Genomic DNA, 18,806 nt, shown 5'->3' on the forward strand with positions numbered 1-18,806 from the left:
TTAACACATCTTGAGCAGAGATGGAAAGGAAGAACAATCAGCAGGACATAAAAGCCTAATATTGCAATATAAAAGCATCTAGTATCTGCCACCCTATTTTGGATCCAGGCGAAATGAATAAGGTAGTGTGCAGTGGCTGAACCTAAGGAGCTTTATGTCAACAAAATGAACCAAGAGAGCCTTTGTGGTTGGCTCCATAAGACAAAGAGAAGGAGATATGATTGTAACCCAGGTGACATGGATTCAGTTAGTGGCACGTGCACTAGAGGAGCTAGCCACAGAGAGACAGAGGAGTGGATTCAGTTAGTGGCACTATCACTAGAGAAGCTAGACACTGAGAGACAGAGGAGTGGATACAGTTAGTAGCACTGGCACTAAAGGAGATAGCCACTGAGAGCCAGAGTAGTAGATTTAGTTAGTGGCACTGGCACTAAAAGAGCTAGCCATGGAAGAGACAGAGGAGTGAAGAAGCATTTCCTATTTGCCTTCATCTGGGGAGATGGGCTGGCACATGGTCAGGCAGCACATGGGGACTTTAGATTTCTTTGGCAGAGACCAGGGAGACTGACAGCTGTGCTTGAGGTTAGTAAGTGGGGTTGCTTGCTGTCGTATGCCCCTTCTGGAAGAGGAGGATCATCTAGCACCATCAATCTGAAGTGCCATTAAGACATGAAATAAAGAGTTCTCCTTGGTGTCTAGTGCTTCTCCTCCCAATCTCCATTATGTTGAAGTGCTGTTAAAGTACAAAATGAAAAGTTCTCCCTGGTGTCTACACCCTCTCGATCACCATTATGTTGAACTGTCATTAAGGCACAAAATGAAGAGTTCTCCTTGGTGTCTAGTATTTCCCCCAAACTCACATATTTAGAGTTATATCTAGAGACTAGCGGTCCACCACCATGTAGCTACAGGTCTCCTAGGTGTCTACTATTCCCTTACACAAGTAGTTGGTAGGTGTCTTTGGTGGTTAATGTTCCTCTGACCCATTGCCAAAGGCTTTGCTCTTTAGTTTAGTTGGGTGTGGAAGTAGGAAACCACCCAGACCCCAACACAAACACACACACACACCCTCCTCCGTGACTACATTCAGAGACACACTCATATATAAACACACACACACACACTTACCTCCCAGGCAGACACAAACACTCATACAAGCCCTCACATACACTCACATATACATCCCCTAACACTACCTGACCACTAAACAATCCCAGCGCCTTCTACCACAATGGATGAACATGGCCTTCTGGCTGTAAGCAATACTGAGAGTGGCCAGGACTGGCCATGCTAATCTACTCCACCAAGCATTTCTCTGAAACACTTGGCTATGTAAACGTCTTAGTGCAAGAAGAATACATGGTTAATCAGCACATGCCTCTCCCACGGAATCTAGCACAGTTGCAGGGGCAGCCCACCACGGTGCTGCATATCTTTATGCAAAAGTACTGCAGTAGGGCTGTCTTTGAATTCGAAAATGTTATTGTGAGGTGCACACCTGTGTACACCTCACCTAAACTTTTTTTTGAATTTGCCCTTTAGTAATGTCTTATACTGCATGAAGCTTAAAATTATGTTGTTGTTGTGTCTTTCGGCTTTTCCCGGTTAGGGGTCGCCACAGCGGAACTCCGGTCCGCTAATGATTGGCAGTAGGTTTTTACATGCCGAGTTGCCGGCCCTGACGCACAACCTTCAACGAAGGTACGCCCATTCACGCATGTCTCCACACAGAAGATGCTCTAGCTGAGAATCGAACAGGGCAACGTCTTACTGTGATGCGACAACGCTACCGCAGCACCACCACTGCAATGAAGCTTAAAATTATGTAAATAATCAAAAGTATGTATGTGTTTATATAAACATTACTAATACTCAAATGTGTGGTAGAGATAATGAGATTATTATTAACAGAGCATTTAAAATGTCGTTGCATACCCAAGCTTAAATGAGGTAATAAATAATAAATCAATACTAAGAAATATCCGGTTAAGGTACTTAATTCTTGTTAATACGCTGTAACACAAATAATATCTATGCAACGTGAGGTTTTCAACACTCTGATGAAGTGTGGTTACATGAAAGTGTGCATTATTTTTAATTCATACAATAAAGAATAGTTATTCTAACAGAGAACTGTAATCATTTTAAAGTTTTTTATTTTGTTATGGATTACACTGTATAAATTGATATTTTTAAGCTCAAGTCTCATGGTCTCTCTCTTCTCAGCATACGGGGACCTTTCTTTTGTGTAGTTAGTCTTGCAGGGCTACAGCATGTTTTCTTCTAGTAAACTACATATGTGCTAGCATCTGCCATATGCTCTTCTGCTCTGCAGTATACAGCTTTATTACCCGTTTCAAAAGACTTCCTTCAGGTGGTTTGCTGAATTCCAGTATCTACTTCAGAAGAATATGTACCATGGAGAATTCTATTAAAAGATCCTTATTGATATCTGTGTTATACCTAAAGTCAGGCTGCCACCTCTAACACATACACAAAGAAATTAATTGTTACATTACCTCACATATATATACACACACACACACATGCGCGTATACACACACACACACACACACACACACACACACACACACACACACACACACACACACACACACTATATTAGACACTCGTGTTCAATCAGCTAAGAAAGCTAAAGTTAAAAGCAAATGCTAACACTCGTATAACTTATTTATTAAGGTATTTACACTGATCTAGCAATCTTCACATTAGTAATTTTATTTCTGTTGGTTAAACAATGTTTTATAATGATGGGCCCATAACGTTGTTGGAACAGCCCCATAACATCTTGCTTTATGACCTTTGGGGATTTTCCTGTTGGAACAGGCTACCATTCTTTGTCATAAAATATCTCCTTTCTGACACTGTGCTACACCCAGGACCACCATTCTGTACTGGTAAATGTACAACACTAATCTGAAAACAAGAACAAGATGGACAGGCCCTTTTTAATGTGCTTTATTAGGTTTAGCCAGCAGGGGTAAACAAAATGGTTTTCTTTTAAAACTTATAATTTTTTCAGTTTATAGTCAACCGCAAATATAACATGAATCACCTTAGGTAATATCAAATCTGTAATTAGTAATGACTTTGGTAGCGTTCTTAAAGAACACCCGCCCATTTAAGCCTCCACTTAATCTTGTATTGCAAATGTAGCCATTTCTGCCTCATGGGGAAGGAAGGCTTGGCAACCTTTAACTGCAGGAGTACTATTTTTGTTGGATACCTGACACTGTGGTACCTACAGCAAAATATGGCAATATGGAGATGTATAGAGGTTGCAGTAGCCACATCGGTAACTAAATGCTTAATGACAAAGAAATAATGGACAAATCAGAATAAATCACACAGATGAAAATACTCTGTACAATGTATTTGTTTATGTTTTTAGCCATATACTTTTAATGAGATGCTGTTATTTGTTTGGGCTAAAATGACTGCTGTCTAAAAGAATAAGGGACTCGCAGTGTTTGTAGTTTAGGGTTTGTGTCTTTCGGCTTTTCCCGGTTAGGGGTCGTCACAGCGGAACTCCAGTCCGATAATGATCGGCAGTTGATTTTTATGTACCAGCTTGCCAGACCTGACGCACAACCTTCAACGAAGGTACGCCCATTCAAGCATGTCTCCACGCAGAAGATGCTCTAGCTGAGAATCGAACCGGACAGCATCTTACTGTGAGGCGACAACGCTACCGCAGCACCACCACGGGTTTTGTAGTTTAGGATATTAGTGAGAAAAGTTCATTTTTCTAAAGACTGCCAACTGTTAGTCTGATTCATATTTGCTTTTCTTAAAAAGGACATTAAAAGATGATCACAATTCTGAAAGCTGAGCCCATACTAATATCAGTACATTTTAATATGTCTGTATTCCCTTACTGCGTCCCACTGCACCTTTTCTGGACCCTGTACACCACACAATAATAAAACTTAGAGAATGGACAAACTGTACATCAGCACCCTGAATGGAGAATGAACGTTCTCCAGCAGGGTATTAATGTACAAGTAATGCTCCACTGAAAAACGAGTCAATCGCTTCACGGCAGCATCTCAAGCTACCATGGACCTTGGACTGCTAAAAAATCACTAACGGGTGTCATTACTTTACACTCGCTAAGCACAGCTTTAGCTGTTTAGCGAGTGTAAAAAAAAATAAAAATAAACAGAAAGACGTGTGCGTGTTTATGTTTCTGTCTGTGTGTGTGAGTGAATGCGTGTATGAAAGCAAAAGAGACTGTGGATGTGTGAGAGAGATCGAGATAGACAGAGTGATCTTGTGTGAGTGAATGTGTGTATGAAAGCAGAGGAGACTGTGTGTGTGTGTGAGAGAGATGAGAGAGAGTGACAGCAGTCTTGTGTGAGTGACTGCGTGTATGAAACCAGAAGTGACTGTGTGTGAGAGATCGAGAGAGAGACAGAGAGTGACCTTGTGTGAGTGAACGCGTGCATGAAAGCAGGGGAGACTATGTGTGTGACAGAGAGATCAAGAGAGACTGAGAGTAGTCTTGTGTGAGTGAATGTGCGTATGAAAGCAGAAATGACTGTGTATGAGAGAGTGAGAGAGAATGGGCTCTCTACAAAATTGTTGTTTTACTTATTTATTTTTTAAGTATATATTATTTTTTTTTATATATTTTTGATGTAAAATGCTTCCTCCAGCACCATTAACATATACTACAGAAAGTCTGAAACATTAGCGAAGGAATTATTTTACATTAAAAAAAAAAAAAAATATATATATATATATATATATATATATATATATATAAAATATAGTACTTAAAAAAATAAGTATAAATAAGTAAGTAAAACACAGCAATTTTACAGACAGCTTATTCTCTAAGTGCAATAATGCCCTCCAGGGTGTGTGTTAATGTGTAATTAATGCCCTTCCAGGGGTACAGAGGCCCTCTGGGTGGGGGTTAATTGCACATTAACACACACCCTGTCAGGCACTACTGATAGCAGAGACACTCACTTTGCACAAGTATTACAAACTACAGAGCTCTACTAGTAAACAGTTGCACTGTCTGGGAGTTCTTTAACATACAATCAGTATTCATTAAGAATAATGCTGGAAATCAGAAATGAAACATAGGCATGCAAAGACATTATGTCACCCAACATTTAAATCCTAATAAGCAGCCAGCCAATAAAATAGCAAGCAAAATCAGAGATTTTTTTGTGAAGTTACGGTCATACGTACAGAACACTTAATAAAACAGAGTGACAGCATTGCAAGTAATCAATATAAGAATACAATTACTGGTGAATGAGCTCTCTGGTCTAAAATGTCAAAGTGTATGAAACTCTTGTGTTTTTTGTATTATTCAGACAGTATAAATTCCAGAATTCTGATATTTTTAGTAGAGAATGGAAAATCAGTTTCCCTGCCCACCAGGGAAGAGTCAGTGGACAGTCACTTGGGTTAAGGGAACAGTAGCCTCTGCAGAAAACAAATATGTAATCCTCACATTCCCAAACTGGTTACTGTCAAACTTCTGGCAAGGTGGTGATATTCTGTCCATGAAAATCAAATACACACCCTTTGTGGATTCCTATGCCTGCTTTGAGTAAAGACACATTTGCTCTTCAAACACAGGGATACAAATGGTAGCAGCAACAGTCCTGGAATCCCATACTGCAAAACCTCCCCCAAAACATTCTAAGGTACAAAGTAATATGCCTTTGACAGCTTCGCAAAGCGGTACTGACAAATTCTCAAGACCCTAGTAATATCTTTGCAAGACTAAAGAACCAATCTACTGTTCCACAGCCAGGAATCTGCACTGGTCCTCCTGAATCAAAAGTACACTTCCACACGAGATCTTCTTTCATGCAATTTTTCTTAACAGTGTACTTGCAAAGGCTTTCTCAAGGAGGCAGGGGTGAAACATGCCCTCCTACTCCCCTTTTCAAAAATGGGGATCACTAACCCAGTCTGCCTGTCAAAAAGTACTCTGCCAGCCTTCTATGCGACACTGAAACGGGACAGTAAACAATGATACCCCAACAATTTCCAGCATCTTTCACACTTGTAGACATAGCCAATCTAATCCTGCATCTCTTGTATTATTTAACAGAAGTGAATATTCTGAATGCTATAATTTTCTGATTACATTATGTATAATTATACATTATGTATAAAATTTGTTGTAATACATGGACTCACTGATTATGCTACAAGATAAGGAAAAAAACATGCTATAATGAGGTTTTAAATAAGTAAATAACATCTGAACCAAACTACTGTAAGCAAATAAAGCCTTCACTGTGAAATAAACTGCAACAATTACAGAAAGACCATCTAACATTTTTAAAAGTTGTAACTCTTCACTCATTGCGACAGAAATGGCAGCCAGTAATGTCTTGCACATCATACTGACCCATAGCTGTCAAATGTCCCTGGCTTAAATGGACTACCTTAAATGTGGATCAGAGTTTTATTTCAATCCCCATACAAATCAGTTTGTACCACAATTGTGATGATACCATATAAGCAAATCACGCTATACATTACAATTATAAAGACTTCTTATGTTTCAGAAAATGTATGTTATGGCATATCCTACTATTATGTCAGTGTTCTAACTGAATACTATCAATATTTAAAGTGTTCCTCGTTTCTAGTCTTTGTTTCTGATTTTTGGCTTTTTTCTTAATGCTTGTGGTAACATGTTGAGATCCATGAATTTGTCAAAACCTGGGAGGCCTTATGCACTGCCATACTTTTTCTTAACTAGAAATACCTCTGGGCAGCTAAAACTCCCCATGTATTTTACAGAATTATCATCAGGTCTCCAATTACAAGCCTTTGTTACATGCTTTCACAGTGGATTCAAGAAATCTACCTCTTAAGCTTTGCCCTTGGGAGGATTTTCTCAAATTCATTTCTTAAATATACAGCTTGGTTAAGAACAGACACCCATCTTCTGTCACAACATATTACAAATGCAATTTTCCTTTCTTACTCTGCATTGTTGGCTACTCACTGTCTGATTTCACTGTGATGAAAATCTCACTAAACCTATAGTGCCCTACTAAGGCAGACCTAAGGAGAGATATTAATCCAGAGCATATAGTGTCATTATATAGAGTCATCATGTTACACACAGAGTATGGCATGCAGACATATTAATCAAGCATCTGTGAACAATCAGATGGAATAATTTACACCGTATATTTAAAGAACAGCAAAACAAAACCTGAATCACTCTAAGGACAGCAATTAAAATATTCTGTTTGCCCATCACAGTTAACAGATTCAGGGTTTTCTCTTTTTTTTGCCATTGTTTAATGCAGATGTGAAGCACTAAGCCAAAGTTAGGTGACACTAAATGCTGACAATGATTTCTAGCTATCAAGATGAGCCTTCAGTTGAAGCAGAGGCTTAGAAAATAGTCAAGATGGATCTGGAATAACGAGGAAAAAAAGTCAAACAGTGGGACAAAGTCAAGCAGAAGTCTGGACTGTGGGTTAGGGACTGTCTTCTATATCGGGGACTGATAGAGTAGATGCAAAGAAAAATAGATATGGGAGTGTTACCTGAAAGACAAGTTCTTGTTGAATTTATGGTGGAGTCTAGAACAAAAGCTGCAGTTAAAATAGGATAATTAGAAAGGAATATAATATGATGCATGATAATAACAGGAATCAATACATACATACAAATATTTCAAGCACGGGCGATAATGTCCTTCTACCCTGCCAATATACCAAAACAGTTGTTCCCATAATAAATGTCCAGGCTGTTCTTAAAAATATCTAAACTGGTGTTTGTATTGGCTACTCTCTCAGAGAACCAATTAGTACACTTCTCATTCCTATAGAAACTTCTACATAAGCCATCCGATGATTCTCTGCTACGTTTTGATAACCCCAAACATTCCCAGAAGAGTTTATAAGGACTGGGAAAAGATAATGGAAATGCAACATGCAAACAAAACATTTGTTGCTCCCAGGTATGCAACAAAATCTAGAAGGTTTAGGACTTTTGCATGGAAATGTTTGCATAGGTATTTTTATACTCCAAGTAGACTTCCAAGAATTCTTCCACAGGTAGACAATTGCTGGAAGTGTGATGGAAAAGAGAGGTATACTTTCAAACATGTTTTTTTTTTTTTTGAAAGTAAAAAGTTGGTAGATTTTAAAAATTACCTACAGAGTGCTTTGTCAGAAATGTTAGGGCGAGCAAATTATTTCAACTAAGGAAATAATTCTTTTAAGATGGGGTATAGAAACTGAACTGCCTAGACACAGTAAGGCCCGACTAAGTTTAATGTTCTTAGCTGCCAAAAGAGCCATGACTAGAAAATGGAATTCAAAAGCTAAACCAACTGTAACAAAATTATTGAATGTTGTAAAAGAGATAAAAGGATTGGAGGTGGGATCTTTAGAAAACTACGGTCGGCTCTTTAGAGAAGTGAAGGAGCAAACTATACAGAAGTAAATGGAATCTGATGAAAACAATACATGCAGAATAATGCTCAGGAGGATGAGTAAAATTTCTGGGAAGGCAGGAATTGAACGATCTAAGTAACAAATTGAATAATAATGTTTTTAACCCCTTTGTTAAATTTTCAGACACAGGCAAACATACATTAATATAAAAGAACACGAACCATATTAACATGTTTCTAGTTACATACGTTATATATTAGATATGTTCTTTTTTATAACTATAATCAATCCAGCATTACATAAATTGCTCAATTCCTGCCTTCCCTCTATGTGACCTGCTCCTTTCCTTTTCAGAAAATCTCAATTCCACTTCTTTTATCTCTTTTATAATATTCACTACTTCAAATACAGCATATGACAGGGTGCCTAGAGAGGAGTTGCGGTATTGTATGAGGAAGTCGGGAGTATCAGAGAAGTATGTAAGAGTGGTACAGGATATGTACGAGGGTAGACTGACAGTGGTGAGGTCTGCGGTGGGAGTGATGGATGCGTTTAAGGTGGAGGTGGGATTACATCAAGGATCAGCTCTGAGCCCTTTCTTATTTGCAATGGTGATGGACAGGTTGACAGACAAGATCAGACAGGAGTCCCCGTGGACTATGATGTTTGCAGATGACATTGTGATCTGCAGTGAGAGTAGGGAACAGTTGGAGGAGATCCTGGAGAGGTGGAGATATGCTCTACAGAGAAGAGGAATGAAGGTCAGCAGGACTAAGATAGAAAATATGAGTGTGAATGAGAGGGAGGATAGAGGAATGCTGAGGATGTAGGGAGTAGAGGTGGCGAAGGTGGATGAGTTTAAATGCTTGGGATCAACAGTTCAGAGTAATGGTGAGTGTGGAAGAGAGGTGAAGAACAGAGTACAGGCAGGATGGAGTGGGTGGAGAAGAGTGTCAGGAGTGTGACAGACGAGTACCAGTAAGAGTGAAAGGGAAGGTCTACAAGAGGGTAGTGAGACCAGCTATGTTACATGGATTGGAGACACTGGCATTGACAAAAAGGCAGGAGTCAGAGCTGGACGTGGCAGAATTAAAGATGTTAAGATTTGCACTGGGTGTGGCGAGGGTGGACAGGATTAGGAATAAGTATATTAGAGGGTCAGCCCAGGTTGGAAGGTTTGGAGACAAAGCCAGGGCGGCAAGATTACGTTGGTTTGGACATGTGCTGAGGAGGGATGCAGAGTATATTGGGAAAAAGATGCTAAGGATGAAGCTGCCAGGTAACAGGAAAAGAGGAAGGCTTAAGATAAGGTTTATGGATGTGGTGACAGAGGACATGCAGGTGGTTGGTGTGACAGACCAAGATGCAGAGGACAGGAAAAAAATGGAAACAGATGAACCGCTGTGGCGACCCCCAACAGGAGCTGCCAAAAGAAGAAGAAGAAGACTACTTCAAATACAGCTGGTTTAGACTTTTATTTCCATGTTCTAGTAATTGTTTTTTTTGGCAGCCAACAGACGTAAACATAAGACCTTACTATTTCTAGGCAATTCAGATCCTGCATCCCAGCTCAAAAAACAAATTTCCTTAGTTACACCCATTTGCTCACCTAATATTTCTGATAGAGTACATTGTAGGGAATTTTTTAATTGAATGCTAATTGATAAGAAATAAACCATACATGCATAATGTATGATAAGGAAATATCTACGTAAGTTTGTTTGCTTATTTAAAACTGCATATGTATCCATGTCACTGTGTCATATATGAGGTTCATAAAGATGTTTGGAAGAAAAAAAACAGGTGAACCTTCAGCAACTTTACAAGAAGAAGTAGTGTGAAGCCAACAGCCTTCTCCAGTGATGATGCCGCAGTATGAGCAAATGACAAATGGTTTCATTTGAAGGTGGTCCAATATTTGTCATTCTGAAGAGTGAGATCAACAGACCACTCTGCTTTGCCACAGATGGACTGCATCTGTTCCATCTAGGGTTTTGATCATTGTCAAAGACATTCTGCACCCTAAGGTGCCCTTCTTAGGTAATGCCAACCTGACAAATCTATCAACATAATGAAGCAAACAAAAATACAGAAGTGCTACTGATCAGTGCTAGGGTCTTAACAGGAAACTCCACTCCCTGCAAGCCATCTTCAGCCTAGAGGAAGTAGATGTCTGAGTAGTTTAGACCAGCTACTCCACAGGAGAGAAAAAAAAGATGGAAATGTCTCAATCATCATCCAGAAGAGTGTAACTTCAATACTAGTAAAGCAACATGATGCACTAGGGCTTCTTCATGCCCAGATGTCCATCAGAAGGTCCCATACCATGTATTAACTAGTTACAGAACTTCCTCTATGACCTAAAAAAGCCACAACTCCTATCTACATGAATTGGAATCGCTCAGTATTAAACACAATACCATTTTCATAGTTGAACTATATTATCTAACTATAGGCTGAAAATCTACATCATCATTAGCGCACAAGCACAGAGATTCCTGGACTTTGTCAGTACAAATGCCGTGGAACAATCAGAGTAACAACTGGGGTAATAACATCTTGGATCTTGTCCTTACTAATATGGGACATCTTGCAACAGCCCTTGCATATCCTTGTCAGTTGTTTGGTTTGACAATAAAGCTATATGCTTCAAAATAAAACTGAAACCGGGGACCCTTTTTATACAAGATACACTTAGAAATTTCTCTAAGACAAACTACCAACTCCTAAGCCATACGATGAAAACTTCAAATTCCTCATCAAATTCAGTTAAGTCCACTAAAAACATGGAAACATACACCACCACATTATGCCAGTATGTAAACAGGACACCAACGGGACAAAAACTTCAGAGAACCTAGTCTATTTACACTCTGTACCTCCTACTTGTTTTGCAAAGGAATAATACAAACATGTATCTACGCCTACATATATCAAGATGCACATACATTTGTATGTGTGTGTGTATACATAATATATATATATATATATATATATATATATATATATATATATCTACACATATATATATATATATATATATATACACACACACACACACACACACACACACACACATATATATATACATATATATAGTTTTATATATATATATATATATATATACATACACACACACACACATATATATATATATATATATATATATATATATATATATACATATATTATATATATACATATATATGCATATAGTTTTATATATATACACACACACACACACACACACACACACACACACACACACACACACACACACACACACACACACACACATACATACACGCACATAGTTGAAACAGCGATAGGTAATCTTTTTTATGGTCTGCAACTGATTTCTAAAATGTATTTTGATGAACATTTGTTCATCATACTGCTGAACTACATTTTCAAGACAAAATTTAGATGAATAGATATTTGTTGAGTATGGTGCGTGGCATTGGAAAAACAGGGAAATATGATTTGTCAAACTAGGTTTTCTACCTTTCTTCCAAGTTTTGTGCGTGCATGTGTGTGTGTGTGTGTGTGTGTGTGTGTGTGTGTGTGTGTGTGTGTGTGTGAGTGCATCTGTCTGCTTCAAAATTCATACTGTTTACTTTAATTTACATTCTTTTACATTCTCTGAATTGCTTTTGATAAAAATAAATTCAAAAGAGTTACTGGTAAACTTTCACATGGCCCAACATTTTCATTATTTAAATTCAGGAAAATTATAAAGAAAAACAAGTTGCATGAGATGCAAAACATCAAAAAAGTACTAACAATAAGTAGTGCAAGGTACAATGAGGTCACAGACTACTGTTGTGATATTAATTACATCATAAGTAAACAGTTTATCCACTAAACAGGATACATGTCCTTTGAAAATACAGCACATTTATCATTAAATATCAACTTACAAATCACATATGGTATTCTATACACACACCCATTTATTGCTATACAGTTGGATACACACACACACACACACACACACACACACACACACACACACACACAGACACACACACAAACATATATATATATATATATAGACAGATACAAATTATATATATATATATATATATATATATATATATAGATACACATATACATGCACACATGCGTGTACACATACACACACACACACACACACACACACACACACACACACACACACACACACACACACACACACACAAGCATAGTATGTCATTTTACCTGTTCTATTGTTACACTGCCATTGGAGATTATCTTTGGAGGATTTATACTTGACGGCATTGTTGGGTATTACTGCAGGTAACTCTCACCCTGTAAAAATGACAAAAAAATTCTAAACTGAAATATTAGGAATATAATATACTGATGCACACTGTACTTGAAGAATGCAACTCTGTCTGCCACTTTCATTTTGCACTTATGCAGCCATTCAGCTTGGTGGCAAAAAATAAGTTTTACAAATAAACAATGTAGTTAAAAAATTAAACAACCAAATGACATTTTGATATTTAACATAAGTACTGGACTATCTGTCTTTGTGGGTCATTTTAAGCCTATCCAGTCTCCATTTCAAAGGTGAGAATCACACTCTGTACCTTGTATCTGTGAGGTTAACGCCTTAACCATTATGCCAACCCCCAATCCTAAAGAATAAAAGTTATTTACTTACCATAAGGCTATATCCTTGTTGCCCTCTCCTTGTGGCTCAACAACTAGGTTCTCTGCCTCAAGGCAGGTCAGATCCATCAACACTTTCAAAGCTTCTCTGATGTTCTCGCTCTCCCATAATGCTATATGCTTAGACTTCTCCTCAGATTAAGGGTACCCCTAAAAGTAGATGGGAATTCCCATGAAAGAAGGGAACCTAAGGATATGAGCAACAGGAAGGCTTAAAGTCAAGCCCATTGTGGTCCTCCAGGAATAAACACAAAGGGTCATGACAATTTGGAAGGGAAAGGCAGAAGAGCAGTCAATATAGACAAAGAGGTAATAAGGATCTAGTATTATGGTAAGCACACAACCTTCTTATCCTATGTTGTTCCTTCCATCCATCTTGACTATTTTGACAGATTACCAGGATATCATGATTCCTGGGAGGCAGGATACCTTTGAGAATGGTGGAAGGAAAAGGTGCTCTGGATCTGGGCATAAAATCCAGTTTGTAATGCTCGACAAAGGTGTGCATTGTAGACCATGTTGCTATTGCAGAAGTATTACCTACCGATGAGTGTTTGAAGAAGGCAGCAGAAGTACAAATAGATCTAGTGAAATGTGCTTTTGGTTTGGTTGAAAGAGATAAACTCTTGGAACTGCAGACCAAAGTAACGCAATTTGACAGCCATCTAGATAAGGTGATTTTTAGAAACTCTGGACCTTAATTTGGCCTTGGAAACGTTAAAGAAAGGTATTGTGTGATGCAAATAAAATCTTAGTCAATGATTTGCATTGAAAGTATGCAAAATGTATCGCTTCTGGTCAGAATGATTAAGAAAAACGGTAGGCAATCGTAGACTGATTCAAGGCTGACTCAGTAATTACTTTAGGTACAAAGGTAGGGTTAGGTTTCAAGCACTCTATCTTTGTGAAAATTAAGAAAGGGTGCTTGTAAGGCAAAGCCTGCAGCTCAGAAGTTCATCTGTCAAAAGTTATAACCATCAAAAAAAAGAAGTTATGTACTCACCATAATGTTCCACGTGAGTTGTTCAATCTCATCTTCCTTCTCACTGATGGGTTCGGAGCCGATCCTCGGCTCCGATACGGCTGACTAGAAAGCTCAAAGTTTTCCAGTAGCCCGAGACCCAACCCCTTATCCCACAATACACTGCTGAAATTACCTCAGATCTTGTTTGTTGTGTACCAAATAGAAATACAATAATTATTCTGCCTAGGAATGAAGACACATTGAAAAACCAGGATGAAGACAGCCTCCAGGTCAACTGCCAGCCTGGAGGGGGAAGGAGGGAAGGACGTGAGAATGAAGGTGAGATGGAACAACTCACATGGAACATTATGGTGAGTACATAACTTCTTTATGTGAAGTTGTTCAATCTCGCCGTTCATTCTTCACTGATGGGTAGCGTCCCTAGCACCCTGAACCTGGGTGGCTCACGGAAGTACACTCTTCAGAACCGTAGAACCAAATGAAGCCCTGTCCCTGGAGGCCTTATCCACTTTGTAATGAATTACAAAAGTGTGAGGTTTAGACCATGTGGCTGCTGCACAGATGTTGTCCAAAGGTAATGTGGCTTGAAAGGCTGAAGAGGTAGAAACTGCTCTGGTTGAATGAGCCTTCACCTTACTAGATAAGGGCATGTTATGACAAGAATAGGTGTAAATGATACAATCCGACAGCCACTTAAGAGTTGTTTTGGCAACTGGTTTACCATTCCTGGCCTCAGAAAAAGACACAAAAAGCTGATCTGATTTCCTAATGTCTTTTATTCTGTCTAAATAAAATCTAAGTTGTCTGTGAACATCGAGTTTGTTGTGCAACATATATTCCAATTTGTTGGTGTGATTAGGGAGGAAAACAGGCAACTCAATAACTTGATTGATGTTAATCTCTGAACATACTTTAGGCAAAAAGGTTGGATTTGTCCCGAGACATAATCTGTCAGCATAAAAGACCATATAAGGAGACTTGATGGATAGGGCTTGGAGCTCTGACACTCTGCGGGCTGAAGTGATGGTTACTAGGAAGATAGTTTTCCAAGATAGAAATTTTAGCTCACAAGATGATGCAGGCTCAAAAGGGGGAAGAATGATGCGAGATAACATAAAATTCAAATTCCAGGGAGAATAAGGAGTCTTCACTGGAGGCCTCATGTGAAAGGAACCTTTTAGAAAAGCTTTAGACAATTGGTGAGCCATAATATTCAATCCATCGATCCCTAGATGGAAATTAGATATAACAGCTAGTTGTACCCACACCATAGCAGCCACTGCTCCTTTGTTGAAAATTTCTGTCAAGAATTGTAAAATAGAAGATAATGGCACTTGGTAAGGGACAATATTATGGGAGGAAGCCCAAATGGAGAATCTCTTCCACTTACTACGATACAATTTTCTAGTGGAAGGCTTATGGGAAGCCAACAAAATTTGACTAGTGTCATGGGAAAGATTATAAAGCCTGGATATGCGGGGAATTGGAGCAGCCAAGCGGTTAGCTTCAGTGTCTGTAATGATGGATGAAGATCCCCTGACGGGTGTGTCAATAAGTCTGGAACTGGGTCCAGGATCCATGGGTCTTCCAGAATGTGATGGTAAAGAAATGGAAACCAAATCTGCCAAGGCCAATGAGGGGCTATAAGGATGACTGTCCGTCCCAGCGACTTTGTTTTCTGTAAAAAACTGGGTATCAGAGGAATTGTGGGAAATGCATAGAGGAGACCCGGGGGCCAACCGTGGACAAGAGCATCCCTTGGGGACTGACCTGGCGGGGGAATCAGGGCCAAATAGCTTCTGCATTTGTTGTTGATATGACTGGCAAACAGGTCGCAGGAAGACTGGCCCCATTTGCAGAAAATCCTGTCCACAATCTCTTGTTTGAGGGACCATTCATGGGGCAATAATATTGCACTGCTCAGTTTGTCCGCTATAACGTTGTATTTGCCAGGGATGTGCGTTGCTAAGAGATAGCACTGGGATGACACTGCCATACTCTGGGGGCTTCTCGGCAAAGGGGGTAAGACTTGGTTCCGCCTTGCTTGTTCAGGTACCAGACCACTGACATGTGTTCTGTCTGTATTGCAATTGTCCCTAAAGGAAGAGAGTCCTGAAAGTATTACAACGCTAGAAGTACTGCTCTCATCTCCAGGACATTGATATGCAGATGTGATTCTTGATCTGTCCATGTGCCTTGGGCAGTCTTTCCCTGAAAATGCCCCCCCCCCCCAATCAGGGAAGCGTCCGTGGTCACAGTGGCAGCTGTAGGGGGTAACATGAAGGGACGTCCTATTGTGACATGAACAGACATCAACCACCACTGAAGATCCTTCTTGCAGGAATTGGTTATCAGGATCATGTGATTGGAAGTTCTTGGTAAGATCATTGCGTGAATAGGAGCCATTGAAGGATCCTCATATGTATTCTTGCTAACGGGATTGCCAAGATTGCTGCTGCCATCAATCTTAGTACTTTCAATACCTCTGCAGCTGGTGCTCTGTTCTTTGATACAAGGACGTGATGTGTTGGCAAAGAATACAAACCCTTTCTGGTGGAAGACGATGGCAACAAGGCAGACTTTTTGAAGTTGACTGTAATGCCTAGCCGATTGCAGAGTGTCAGAGTAGCCTCTCTCGCTTGAAGCAGTTGATGCCTGGTGGTGGAGGTAAGGAGCCAATCGTCCAAGTACAGAAACACCTGGAATCCTAGAAGCCTCAGGTGAGCCGTGACTACTGCCATGCACTTGGTGATCACTCTGGGAGCTGTAGTGAGACCAAAGGGCAGAGCTCAAAATTGATAATGATTGGCTCCCAGATGGAAACACAAGTGATCCCTGGATGGTCTGGCCATCTTTATGTGGTAGTATGCATCCTTGAGATCGATTAAGCACATCCAATTGTCCTTCCCTAAAACGGGAAGAATGGACTGTAGCATGACCATTCGGAACTTCTCTTTCCTCACAAATTGGTTGAGTCTGCTAAGATCCAAAATGGGTCTCCAGTCCCCTGTTTTCTTTGGAACCAAAAGGAATCTTGAGTAAGTTCCAAATCCTGTTTGGTCTGCCAGGACTGGCTGGATGACTCTTTTTTTCTAGCAATCGGCGTACCTCTGTTGTTTTTTGTTCCCTGTGACTGGGTGGAATGGCCAGGATTTTTTTGACGGGAAGGGGCTGGGTGTTGAACTATCGAATTAAGGGTAGCGAGCTGAGTAGCAACTTTGTCGGATACACTCGTAGAGTATCTCCCAACTCCTTAAGGAGATCTCTCTGCAGTCTGGTAAAATAGGTCAAGTAGTTCAGTGATCTGAATGAGAAAGTCGCTGAACTAAACATGCATTTCCCATATCTATCCATGATCCTAGATTCTCTGTTAGGAGGATGGATAGACAAGGAAGTCTCAGACATTTCCTTTTTGGTGGCTGCCACCACCACCATGGCATCAACAGGGACTCCCTTGGTCAAAAAGGACTTATCTACGGGGGCAGAAATAAACTTATTAGGCCTCCGAGGAACAGGTTCCATAGATTCTGGTGACTCCCACGCCCTACGAGAGACCAGATCCATAAGCCCATCATAGGGTGGAGACATCCAAGAGGTGGAAGGTTGAGACCTGAACGCCTTCAGGAGAACCGACTCGTCCTCAGTAGTGCTCTTGGACTGCCAATCACCCCTCTGCCTAAGAATTTCAAGAATCTCTGCAAAGGAGATGTCCTCAGAGAGGGATCTAGGGGACCCTTCTGATTCATCCAAGTCGATGTGTGATGTTAGAAACTCCTGTGAGGAGTTCAAATGCCTCCTCTTGCATAATCTCTTCCTGGGAACTTCTTCAGGGGGAACTTCTGGAAAGGGCTCAGAAGAGCAGGGAGTGCCCTGTGGGACTACCTGAGGCGCTGGGTCTCTACGCTTGGGATGACTGGATGAAAAAGAAACTGACACAGGCACTTTAGGGGAGGAAGAGGCCAGACCCTGAGATGAGGAAGTCTTAGGAGACAACACTCGCCTCATGGCTTCGAATGCACCATGGCTCCGATGAGAAGGAGTCGACGGGTCAGGAGGAGCCGCGATCCCCTCCCGCACCAAAGCCGTGGGCTCCGAGCCCGAGGTAGGAACCAAGCTCACCCGAGCCGAAACCCAGAGAGGAAAAGTCGGCACTGGCAAGTCGGTGCGACTATCCTCCCCGGACCTGACTGGAGAGTGTTGGCTCCTAGAGTCCCCAGTCAGCGCCGAGGATGTCCGAGCAGATGGAGACGACGACACTGGAGCAGGTGTCGGCTTCATGGGATCCGCAATCATCAGGTTGGCCTCCTCAGGCTCTGAAGGTCCAGTATGGCTCAGAGGAGGAGCAGACAATTCAGGAGTAATGGTCTTCAGCTCCAACGGCTGGGTCTGAGCCAACAGCCATTTAGCTAGGCCTGGTGCCTAAGAGTTTCTGAACCAGCTGGTCCATATCCAAATCAGACAGGCTGACAGAAGACCTGGAGGAGTGAATAGATGGGGCCGACTGGAGCAGTAGAGAGGGAGGTTTTTCGGCAACCGGTTCCAGAGCAGTGTCCCGGTTCCGAAAAGAACAGATTGTCGGCTCCGAAGTCAGTGGAGCCGAAGTCACAGCACTTTCTGACTTTTTTTCCTTTCTTTGTCCTGGATTCTGAGGAAGATTTGGACGATTTGCTGGCCCCATCCTGGTCAGACAATGCCTCTGAGAAAGGGTGTTTGATAATACCCCT

At 40.6% G+C, this 18,806-nt stretch overlaps 1 protein-coding gene across 1 annotated transcript in view; it reads right to left on the reverse strand.

The window, feature by feature from the left end:
- LOC122817164 (DNA (cytosine-5)-methyltransferase 3B-like) overlaps nucleotides 1-18,806 on the reverse strand; it is a 1,566,941-nt gene that overhangs the window by 1,006,637 nt on the left and 541,498 nt on the right. Inside the window, exon 2 of the mRNA XM_044090371.1 lies at nucleotides 12,642-12,731. Within this exon, the coding sequence (XP_043946306.1) occupies nucleotides 12,642-12,701 (60 nt within the window). The 5' untranslated portion in view covers nucleotides 12,702-12,731. The remainder of the gene's footprint in view (nucleotides 1-12,641; nucleotides 12,732-18,806) is intronic.

This window comes from Protopterus annectens, chromosome 12.part0, assembly GCF_019279795.1.
Source record: "Protopterus annectens isolate FY-2018-M chromosome 12.part0, PAN1.0, whole genome shotgun sequence".
In the NCBI taxonomy this organism is placed as follows: domain Eukaryota; kingdom Metazoa; phylum Chordata; order Ceratodontiformes; family Protopteridae; genus Protopterus; species Protopterus annectens.